At 45.1% G+C, this 12,091-nt stretch overlaps 1 protein-coding gene across 6 annotated transcripts in view; it reads right to left on the reverse strand.

The window, feature by feature from the left end:
• SPATA6L (spermatogenesis associated 6 like) overlaps positions 1 to 12,091 on the reverse strand; it is a 51,961-nt gene that overhangs the window by 25,722 nt on the left and 14,148 nt on the right. For all 6 annotated transcript variants that reach the window (XM_039230829.1, XM_039230832.1, XM_039230830.1 and 3 more), the window contains exon 5: positions 3,454 to 3,578. In XM_039230829.1, the coding sequence (XP_039086760.1) occupies positions 3,454 to 3,578 (125 nt within the window). The remainder of the gene's footprint in view (positions 1 to 3,453; positions 3,579 to 12,091) is intronic.

The following is a 12,091-nucleotide window of genomic DNA, read 5'->3' on the forward strand; positions in this document are numbered from 1 at the left end:
GAGCTGAAATTCACAGGCTCTATCTTGTCCATTTCCCTTAGCAAGAGGATGAGGGCAATGGTGGCTAGGTCAAAAAATGGATTCAACAGTACAAGGTTTCTAGAATCACAGCACTAAAGAAAAAATGAAATTATTAACTAGAAGTTAATGATGAAGAAATAATATTCTTTCTGCTTACTGTACAAATTCAGTCTCCCCCTAACAAGAAAACAACTTATATTTTAAAAAAAATTCTTGGGGTGCCTGGGTGGATTAGTCAGTTAAGTGTCTGACTCTTAATTTCAGCTCAGGTCATGACCTCACAGTTTGTGAGTTTGAGCCCCAAGTCGAGCTCTGGGCTCTCTGTTTGGGATTCTCTCTCTGCCTCTTCCACTGCCCCTCCCCCCTCAAAAATAAATAAACTTAAAAAAATTGTTGAGGCACCTGGGTAGCTCAGTTGGTAGAGCATGTGACTCTTGATCTCGGGATCATGAGTTCAGGCCCCACACTGGGCATAAAGCTCAATTTAAAAACATTTTTTTTAAATAAAATAAAACAAAGAGTGCCTTGGTGACTCTTTTGGTTGAGTATCCAACTCTTGATATCAGTTCAGGTCATGATCCCCGGGTTGTGAAATTAAGCCCTGTGTCAGACTCTGCACTGAGCATGGAGCCTGCTTGGGATTCTCTCTCTCTCTCTCTCTCTCTCTCTCTCTCACTTCCCCTCCTCTCTCTCAAAATAAATAAATTTTAAAAATATAAAAATAAAATTAAGTTAAAAAACAAACAATTCTTGACCTCAGCAGAAAAAGTGGGGAGAAAAAGCTGTTAAGGTATCAAATAAAATAAAACGAAATACAGAAATACAAAGAAAAAGTCACATTTTAGTGGAGGAAATAAATCTACTTCTTAACGAATTAACAACTTAGAGAAAATAAGTGAATGATTTGCCTGACCCACACACGTAATTCACACTCAAGTTCTATGATATAAATTTAGAGAAAGTGGACAACGGGAAATAAACATGGGAGAATTAGCATCTCACAGTAACCAGGAGTGTGCAAACTTTGAAGTCCGACAGGCGAGCATGCTCCATTATTCATCAGCCATGTGTCTTTGAGCACATTCTTTTTTATTTTTTGTAAAGGTTATTTAATTATTTTGAGAGAGACAGCGTGAGCAGGGGAGAGGCAGAGAGAGAGAGAGGATCCCAAGCAGGCTGTACACCGTCAGCACAGAGCCTGATACGGGGCTCGAACTCACAAAACTGTGAGATCACGACCTGAGCCAAAACCAAGAGTTAGACCTTTAACTGACTGAGCCAGCCAGGTGCCCCTCTTCAAGAACATTCTTAAACTCTCTATGCCACTTTCCACATCCGTAAAATGAGGAAAAGAATAGTGGTCACCTTGCAGGGTCAAGGAGGATTGAACGAGATACCACGTAACAGACTCAGCACAGCACCTGGCATCTAGTGAGTGTGCACTGAATGTCCGCTATCATTAAACCTGGGGCAACTGGTGTTATGTTACTTTATAACATTTGAGAGAAACTGAGCTCCTCTATCTTTTCACAAATTGTTTAAAACACAGTTTCATTAACTTCACTGATACTCTACCTCTAATGTGTGATGATTCTCCCCTGTGGTTTTAAAGCCCTTTCTCTACATTTATGAATAACTGTAAACACAACTTCCCATACATTCTTCTTCGTACTTATGCGCATAAAGTTAAACAGAGACAACACGGGGTGCCTGGGTGGCTTAGTCGGTTAAGCGTCCGACTTTCGCTTGGGTCATGATCTCGCGGTTCGTGGGTTCAAGCCCCGCGTCGGGCTCTGTGCTGACTGCCAGCTCAGAGCCTGGAGCCTATTTCAGAGTCTGTATCTCCCTCTCTCTCTGACCCTCCCCTGCTCACACTGTCTCTCTCTCTCTCCTAGAAATAAATAAAAATATAAAAAAATAATAATAATAAATAAATAAACAGAGACAACACTTGGGAAAATATAAGAACGTGTGTTTCTCTGCGTCTCAACACTCAGCTGGATACCAGCCCAGTGTTTGTGGATGGCTTTTATTTAATAGAAAACTCAGGCAAACCGAAGTTAACGTAAAGAGTATCCCTCACGTGATTCTCACCAGTTTTATCCTTTCAACTCCTGAAGGGAAATACGCCAATAACTCAATATAATAAAGGCAAGCGTTGTCATGAGTACGATGGATATAAGTGATATACAAAGAGTATCTCTGAGGGGAAAAAAATGGTGTCAGTGATATTCACCAAACCCTCAAAGATTATGGAGAGTTAGAGTTATGGGCATTAGCAATTCTGATGAAGACAACTTTTGATGAATGTTTGCTGTTTGAAGTATTAGAGCTAGAAGTTCTGGATCATAAACATCACAGAAACAAGGGTCCCGTGTTCTGTATATTCTACGCAGTATTCTCAGAAAAATGGGAGGCAATAACATTTTATTAAATTATAATAACAGAGATTCGTGGAGGAGTGACAGAAAGACTGAGTATTAAAGATGCTTTTTATCACCCATAAAGATGCGGCCCTCACAACAGAGGCCATCCAAGAAACCAGAATGTTGAGAAAGCTGTCCCAGCTGCTGCAGAGTTAGAAACTATCACAGGTACCATCAGAATGAATATTTTGAATTTGGGTTCAGGTCATGCCCCCCAAACAGACTGTCATCTGAATAACTACTGTGTCTTTTAAGATCCTTCAGTAATGTCACTGTGAACCTCTGTCTCTTTCCCTTTCCTGTAAGTGGAGACTGTGATATCTGCCTTGGCTGATGCAAGAGCTCTGAGGAAAATAACTATCTTATGAAGAACCAAAAGCTCAAAATAAAAACTCTATTTTGCTTTCATTATTACTCTGAAAGCAATGGTTACAATTCAATAAACTGGTCTAGGGGTGTTTGGGTGGTTCAGTTGGTCAAGTGTCTGACTTCAGCTCAGGTCATGATCTCGCGGTTCATGAGTTCAAGCCCCCCATCAGGTTCTGTGCTGACAGCTCCAAGTCTAGAGCCTGCTTCCGATTCTGTATCTCCCTCTCTCTCTCTGCCCCTCCCCTGCTTGCACTCTGTCTCTTTCTCTCTCTCAAAAATAAATAAAACATTTAATAAATAAATAAATAAACTGGTATCAAATCTTTCAGTTAGTCTGCATTCAGAGAATGTAGAAAAGCGTCCTTATAAGTATGTGACAGTGTGACTATGGCAATGATTTAGCCTGGCTAGGTAAGACCCCCACCCCTGAGATCAGTAGTGGGAATCAGTGTAAGTTGGTATTTTGAATGGGGCTTCTGAACAGGGCTGCTAAACACAACAAGGGAAATAAGCCAGATGGAAGTGACCTGCCCAAGTCCAAGTCCAAGATGGAAGTGACCAACCCCCATCGGAAACAAAATGTCCAGGTCCCAAGAATCTCTCCCAACAGAAGTCCAGCTGGGCACGAATCACTTACTGGAAAACCTGCAAATGTCTTCATGAGCACCTCCCTGTACATCCCAGGGAGAGAAGGGGTCAGCTTGGGCTCAGGGAAGAGAAAATCTCGTGTGTTTTCTTCATAGCAGGCCAACTCTTCCCACGCTAGAATGAAAGGAGAAAAGCCATAGTAGATTTACATCCTGAAAATGATCTACGTCCTTGAGTTTAACAAAATGAAAGCTCAGACAGGCGATGGCAGACATAAAAACTCAGATAAGAACTCAGATAAAAACAGACATTGTGGGGGCCCCTGGGTGGCTCAAGTCAGTTAAGCGTCCGACTTTAGCTCAGGTCATGATCTCGCGGTTTGTGAGTTCAACACCCTGTCGGGCTGTGTGCTGACAGCTCAGAGCCTGGAGTCTGCTTCAGATTCTGTGTCTCCCTCTCTCTCTGCCCCTCTCCCACTCAAACTCTGTCTCTCTCAAAAATAACAAATAAACATTAAAAAAAATAAGCATTTTGATCAAAGCACCTCTTATTTAAGAGGTGGACTAGAACAGACTTCTACTAGTTCTTATGTCATGGATAAATTTCAAAACCCTCCCAAACTCATAAAAGAGAGGGAGAAAAATATCTACAGGATCACTCCATGTAACAGAACATAGAGAAAAGTCTCTTTTCATCCATCTGTCTGTCCCTCTATCCATGCATCCAGCCACCCTTTCCTTCTACAATGTTTTCTAAGGAGCACTTTGGGCCACGTCCTAGGGACAGAAAAGGAGCCAAGCAGGCAGCGCCCTGCTCAACAGAGCTCACGGCGTAGACTAGGGCTCAGCATGTCCTCTGATGCAGATGTATCCTGATGGCCCACAGCACAGCCAAAGCTGTGGCCCTTACTTAGCACGGCTGGTAGCAGCCTCGGGGACTCTTCCAAAATTTGTGGGGACATTTCATGGGCCGGAGTCCAAGGGGCCAGGGTCAAGGCACTGCAGCGCTCCAGACTCTTGTAAACAACATTCTAATGTCGTAACAGACAATCTTCTAGGCGAGAAGCCGTTTTATAATTAGCGGAGCCTGGAACTTCACTGCTACATGTCAACGGAAAGCACTTTCTTTGCACGATTTTAAAATACACTGAATTTTCAGGAATGCAGGTACCATGTGAATTAAGGGACAACTGTACTTGGCTGTGTTTGGGTCTTTACTGAGCCCCTGCTGGCATTTTGAAAATCATGCCACATCTAAATACTTCCTTATGCCCAGCGTTTATGTATTGATACACATTCCGTTTTATTTGCAACCATTTTCCTTTAATTTCTCCCTGCGTGCAGGGATTTGTTTAAGTTGGTTATATTAAGCACAGTTTTATTTCCGTATGGCGAAAGGGATGCTACCAAACACTCACTACCAAAAGAAGATCTTGGGGCTAAGACAACCGAGAATCACTGAGCGAAGGATGGAGAAGCCACCCTCTGAACACTCCTTGTCTACACAGCAGGTACAACACAAGAGGTTCAGACTAAGTAAGAGTGGCCCCTGTACGGAGTACTGCCAAAAAAGAAGCTACAGTCAACGAGGTAGCTTTACTGTTTGGAGACTGCCATTCTGTTTGTGAGAAGTCTGATGAGGGTGGATTTCTGCCACATCAATGGTAGAAAACACCTGATGTTATCGAGTAGGATGGATTAATTTCTTCCTACCTATTCTTTAATATGAATGTTTGGGGGGCGTCTAGGTGGCTCAGTTGGTTAAGTGTCTGACCTCAGCTCAGGTCATGAACTCGCAGTCTGTGAGATTGAGCCCCGCATCAGACTCTGTGCTGACAGCTCAGAGCCTGGAGCCTGCTTCAGATTCTCTGTCTCCTTCCCCCTCTGCCCCTCCCCTGCTCATGATCTGTCTCTCTCTCTCTCTCTCTCTCTCTCTCTCTCTCTCTCTCTCTCTCTCTCTCAAAAATAAATAAAACCTAGGGGCGCCTGGGTGGCTCAATCGGTTAAGCATACAACTTTGACTCAGGTCGTGATCTTACTGTTCAGGAGTTTGAGCCTCGCATCGGGCTCTGTGCTGACAGCTCAGAGCCTGGAGCCTCCTTTGGATTCTGTTTCCCTCTCTCTCTGCTCCACCCCTGCTTGCACTCTGTCTCTCAAAAATGAATAACCATTTAAAAAAATAAAAAATAAAATAAATGAATAAATAAAACCTTTTTTAAAAACTAATGCTAACTAAATAAATATGAATGTTCAGGTTCTACATAAGGATCCACGTGCAGAAAGAACACGTCCGACGGCTTTCATCGTAAGATCATGTTTCCTCGCCCTTCCCCTCTCGGACGTGCTCCGGCCACAACGGATTGATGGTGTCTCTCCCCCTCCTCTGCCACGTCCTTCCTCCGCCTGGGCTGTTCCTTCCAAAATATCCTTTCTTCCTTCCCATCCGGTTGAGGTCCCCTTCATCGTTCAAGCTCGGCTTTCAATGTCTCCTCATGTCTCCAAGGTATCCGGTCCAAAACAGAACCTTGATTTTCCCCCCACAAATAAGCTCTCCCTGAGTTTCCCTTCCGAGGAGCCGGGACCACGTGCTTGAGCCACACATCCAGGCTTTTCCCTCGATTCCACTCCTTCGCTGCTCACGTTAACCCATTAGCCAGTCCCGTCGGCTCCATCCCCGAAGCAAAGCGGCAGTCTGTCTCCCTTCTCCATCCTTCCAGCCACTACCTGGTCCCAGCCGCGCGGCCTCCGTCCCGGCCACAGCCACGGCCCCCAAGCTGGTCTCTCTGCTTCCGTTCCTGCCACACTCACCCCTGTCCTCCACGCGGCGCGATGTTAGGAACACATCAGACGGCGCCTTTCCCCCCCTGCACACCGTCCAGCGGGCTTCTCATCACACTAGGACGCAGCCTAAGCATCTTACTCTGGCCTTCAAGGCTCCTCGGTCATCCCACGTCCCCCACCGCCCTTCCCGCTGCCCCTCAAACACACCAAGCTCGCCTCTACCTTAAACGTTCGCCCCTATAATGTTCCTTCCCCGGGTCTCCGCGTGGCCGGCCCCCTCCTATCTAATCATGGGCCTCGGCTGAAATTCCGTCTGTTAGAAAGGCAGTATTGCCCTTGGGACCTGCAGCCCATTAGGTACCACCAAGCAGGCTTCATTCGGGCACGTGTTTCTGATCTGTTTCCATCAACGCGCCATGGAGGCAGTGCCTGTCTGCCGTGTTCCTCTCTCTATCCCTGGCAGGGCTGTGCCCAGACAGGGGTGAATGCGGGGCAGTTGGCGGGAGCGGGCCCAGCCTCACCTGGAGAGGGGCCATCGGTCAGCGTCTCCCATAGGTCCCTTGGGATGCCATTAAAGAGAGACATTTTAAAACTGTGTTTCGGTGGCAGTCAGAACAGAGTGGTAAAGTGCGGCCTCCCGGGACTGCCCCCAAGTGCGTGCCTGGTCACAGCGGACACTTGCTAAGTGCTTCCTGAGGGGATGCTCGTGAAGACCGACATGGGGTGATGTAAGGCCCTGCTTATTATAGTAGCTGCTCAGTTAGCAGTAATCACCCTCTCTGAGACTCCGTTTCCACCACCATGAGAAAAGGGTGGAAAATTCTCTGAGGGGCGCATGGGGGGGGTTGGGTAAGCAGCCAACTCTTGATCTCAGCTCAGGTCTTGATCCTGATCAGGGTCTTGATCTCAGGGTTGTGAGTTCAAGCCCCGTGGTGGATTCCACACTGGGCATGAAGCCTGCTTAAAAAAACATTTTCTTCCCAATTTTCACTGTTCATTCATTTCTGAATCGTATCTTTTCAATTGTTTCAATTTCTTTTCATTCATACGTTGAAGAAATACGCGTAGAGAATGTACCGTGTGCCAGGAGTCCCAGACCCTGCATGTACACTAGCGAACAAAATGGGTCCTATTCCTGTCCTCCTGGGGTTTACAGTCTACAAGTGTTAAACAATTGTACAAACAAGTGTACAAGGTACATTGACGATGGAGAGAAAGGATGGGAGGCAGCGCAAGGCGGGCACAATCCCAAGATCCATCTTAGGATCAATCATTTACCAGTCTCATCCTGGCCACCTGTTTTAAGCAGTGCTCCTTTGACAGTGCTCCCAGTGAGGGGCATGACTTCCCCACCTCTGCCGGCGAAACAGACGTCCTTCAGTCTGAGGTCTCACAAGTGCCACCTGAAAATGGGAAGTGATGTGACAGTCTCCTCATCCACCACTAGCAGCGAAACCCAGCTTTCTACTGAGGGCCACGGTGCGGTGGGTAAGATCCGTGTCCGGCAGCCACAGCTGCTCCAAACCCCGGCCTCCCCGTTTACCAGCTGTGGGACGAGGAGCACAGGCCGTAACCCCCTACCTCCAGGCTCCTCAGAGCACACGGACATCACCTGCTATTATCATGACTACCCCGTGACAGCCACCCAGTAGAGACCCCAGTGCCATCCTGGTCTCTGGACGTCACGTGTTTTCCGCCACGTGCTCCTGCTGGGAACACCTGCGTGCGTGGCTGGTACGATGCCTTACACACTGGCTGTTCTTTTCTCCTTTCATCGGCGTTTGGCTAGCTCTTGTCACCGCATCCAAAATGACAGCTGCCACGTCACCACTTGCACTCAGCAAGAATGAAGATAAAAGTAAGAGGCCAGAGGACTGGAGGCATGCTCATCTACTGCCTTTGGAATCACAGGAATGAAGAAATTGGAGAAGAGATAGAAAGCTGATGTGCCTCAGTTCTCTCCCTGGTTTGATCATATTCTAGAGTCCTAACTGCCACGCAGTGTAAAATTGTCGGCACACCCACGGGATGTGCAAGCAAGAGCCGAGGTTATACACAGGCTGAGCGATACTCATAGGCCACATGATATGTCTGAAGGAAATCCGTGTTCTGATAGGCTAATGGCACTGACAAGGACATCATCAATGGCGTCAATGAAAAACCTCTCCCCTAAAAAGGAAAAAGAGGACTTCAAGGAAAAAAAAATTCTTTTGAGAGAAAGCAAGAGCAGGGGAGAAGGGCAGAGGGGGAGAGAGAGAATCTCAGGCAGGCTCCACGCCCAGTGCAGAACCTGACATGGGGCTCAATCCCATGACCCTAGGATCTTGGCTTGAGCTGAAATCAAGAGTTGGACGCTCAACCAACTGAACCACCCAGGTGCCCCCAAAATTAATCATTTTCATAACAATATTGTTCTGAAAATCTAACACAGCACACCAGAACTGACAGCGTGCTTCCTATTATGGAGTCTTGTCTGACCCCTTCACTCCTGATAAGGAAACTGAGGCTCTGTGAATAGAAGACACTCATGATGCCACACAGCAAAGCAGGAATCCAAAACCATATTTTCTGAGGCAGGAGTTCTGTTCTTGCTGATGCCTAGTAACCACCACTACAAAGTATAAAACCAGACTCGGATTGAGGAAACAGGTGCCCACTAACATGGCATTTTACAACTGGACTGAATACAGATGACTTATCCCAGAGAAGACGTTTTCTCTCTAAGAGATCGGTAAAAAGAAAGCTCCCAGTCCAACAGGATTACACTGCTGCCCCCTGTGTCCATTCGCTTTTTTCCCAGCTTTGTAAACAACCAGAGGAATCAAGGGCTTCGAAGTCACATCTTCGGACCTCTTCATTCTTCAGCAGTAAAGCTGTATGTAAATCTAAGGTACTTGTATCATTAACACATGGTCATAATATGTTTTTTGACGATAAGTGTGTTTGAAAGTAATGTGAGGGGCGCCTGGGTGGCTTAGTCGTTTGAGCGTCCGACTTTCGCTTAGGTCATGATCTCGCGGTTCGTGGGTTCGAGCCCCGCGTCGGGCTCTGTGCTGACTGCCGGCTCGGAGCCTGGAGCCTGTTTCAGTCTGTGACTCCCTCTCTCTCTGACCCTCCCCTGCTCATGCTGTCTCTCTCTCTCTCTCCTAGAAATAAATAAAACATTAAAAAATTTAAAAAAAAAAAAAAAGAAAGTAATGTGAATAAATATCAAACCATAAGGGGCGCCTGGGTGGCTCAGTCAGGTAAGCGTCTGACTTCGGCTCAGGTCATGATCTCACAGTCCATGAGTTGGAGCCCAGCACTGGGCTCTGTGCTGACAGCTCGGAGCCTGGAGCCTGCCTTGGATTCTGTGTCTCCCTCTCTCTCCGCCCCTCCCTGCCTTGTGCTCTGTCTCTCTCTCTCAAAAATAAACAAACATTAAATTTTCTTTTAAAAACACAAACAATAAAATAACATCTACAGCAAAATGAAATGGTAACAATTCAGCCAAGTGAAGGGTTGGTCCCTGTGAACATGAATGTGACCTATGTGACCCCACAGTGCAGCCTACATGACACAAATCATTTTACTTAATTATCTGCTCTCAAGACCCAGCAGAGCAAAAGGGCTCACAATGACCCTGGCACCACTGGTGTGATCCCGGGGAGCACACCCTCAATGAACACGATGTACATATTAATGGATCCATTTGTAATGCATCTGAAGCTGAGTGAAATTGTTTTGAGCAATTCTAATTTAATTCCACTAAAATTGCAGTCTGAAATTGAAGGACTATAGACAAAAGGAAAACAAGTATAATACAGCCTCCACTTTGTATCTGAGTAACTTCTGAGCTACAGCCAGTATGCATGCACCCGGCCTCAATATTCTCCAATCATCATGGCTTTGAACTATTCTTGCAGATAGATTTCTGGTCATGTGGAAATACATGGTTGGGGCATCTGGAGGGCTCAGTAGGCTAAGCATCTGACTCTTGATTTTGGCTCAGGTCATGATCCCAGGGCCGTGGGATGGAGTCCCACACCAGGCTCTGTGCTGAGCGAGGAGCCTGCTTGAGCTATTCTCTCTCTCTCTGCCCCTCTCCCATTTTCATGTTCTCTCTCGAAATAAAAAAAAGAAACATATGGCAATCTAAGATACACCAAACTTGAAAAAGCAAGTTGCAGAATATGTATATTCAATGAATATATATCCTGAATATACATATAATAAATGCGGGATATTTATAGTACATGTATGTATACATATGTATATATCCTTTTTAGGTTTTTAAATGTATTACATATACTAAATACATTTTAAAACATCCAAAAAGAAAATTATTAGTAATTGTTGTCAGGAGCTGTTGATGAATGTGGCTTTTGACTTTTTATTTTATATAACTTTGTGTTAGTTTAATTTTTACAGTGAGAGTATGTAGATATTGGGTTATTTTTTTTTTTTTAATGCATGTAGAATTAAGTAAGGTCAAAATGGGTCTGCTTCTATTTTATTAACATACTGAAATATAACTTGCCAGTTAGCATTGATACATAGTTGAACAAAAAACTAGGTCAAATAAGGAAAAAAAAAAACCTATGGAAAAAAATGCAATGCCCTGATTTTAGCCTGTCACTTTAGGCTGAAAAACATTCAGTAAGAATTTCTGGAAGCAGGGAAGAGGCACCTCCGGGCTTCCTTCTCTTCTGTCTACCTAAGTAAGCCCCTAACACACAGGGGAGTTCCCGTCCTCAGATCCACGGAGAGTGGGGCTCTTCTCTGTTTTCAAGGCCTGCCTCTACCAGCAAATCAAGATGCAGAAGAAAGAGCCACAGATTTCTGGGTCAGCTCCACCCCTCCGGGCCTTGATCTGCCCCAGGCAGGGCCACCCCGTGCACAACTGTGATCCTCATAAAAGCCTCCATGGCTTTAGCTCAGGAATCTGCCAGGTTCGCATTCCTTCCCTCATGCTTTCTTGAGAAGAAGAAAAATTCAAACAGTAACATATCAGAACATACAAAGAAACAGGGAAATACATATGCAGTAAGCATAACTTATTAAAAACTTTGGTAGGGGCGCCTGAGTGGCTCACTCGGTTAAGCGTCGACCTCGGCTCTCACCGTTAGTGGGTTCGAGCCCTGTGTCAGGCTCTGTGCTAAATGCTTGCTTAGAGCCTGAAGCCTCCTTCAGATTCTGTGTCTCCTTCTCTCTCTGACCCTCCCCACTCATGCTCTGTCTCACTCTCTCTCTCAAAAAATAAATAAATGTAAATAAAAAATAAAAAATAAATAAAAATTTTAAAAAGTCTATTAAGATTAAAAAAAACTTTGGTGAATATATCGGGAATTTATACCAAACGCAATGTGAACATCCAGGCATCATTTCATAAGTAATCACAGCTCACTGAAAGTCATGTTATACAGAGGAGAAGAAAAAAAACAAATCATGAGAAAATGGAAATTTTTTAAGAAGTAAATTTTAAATCTGAGGTTGTCACAAATAACATCTACACAAAAGAAGGGGCCAGAAAATATTCTTTACTTTAAAGAAATTATTATATACTTTGCAAACACAGTTAATTCAAACGATAATATCCAGCATTAGCTAGGAGACGGGCGGTGGGCATCCCATACACACTGCTGAATTCAGGAATTACAAAAGTTTGGTGGCGATCAGTTTACTACCAGGTTACAGATGTGGATGGATGGTTTAGTCGAGTCTTCGCTTATCCATGGGGAATTACGTGCCGAGGCCCCCGCAGCAGATAGTATTGAATCCTACATACACTGTGTTTTTCCCTATACATACATACCTATGATAAAGTTTAATGTATAAACTAGGCATAGTTGGGGGCACTTGGGTGGCTCAGTGGGTTAAGCATCCGACTTTGGCTCAGGTCATGATCTTGCAGTTCATGGGCTCGAG

The sequence above is a fragment of the Hyaena hyaena genome, unplaced genomic scaffold (genome assembly GCF_003009895.1).
Source record: "Hyaena hyaena isolate Hyena2069 unplaced genomic scaffold, ASM300989v1 scaffold_51, whole genome shotgun sequence".
Classification (NCBI taxonomy): domain Eukaryota; kingdom Metazoa; phylum Chordata; class Mammalia; order Carnivora; family Hyaenidae; genus Hyaena; species Hyaena hyaena.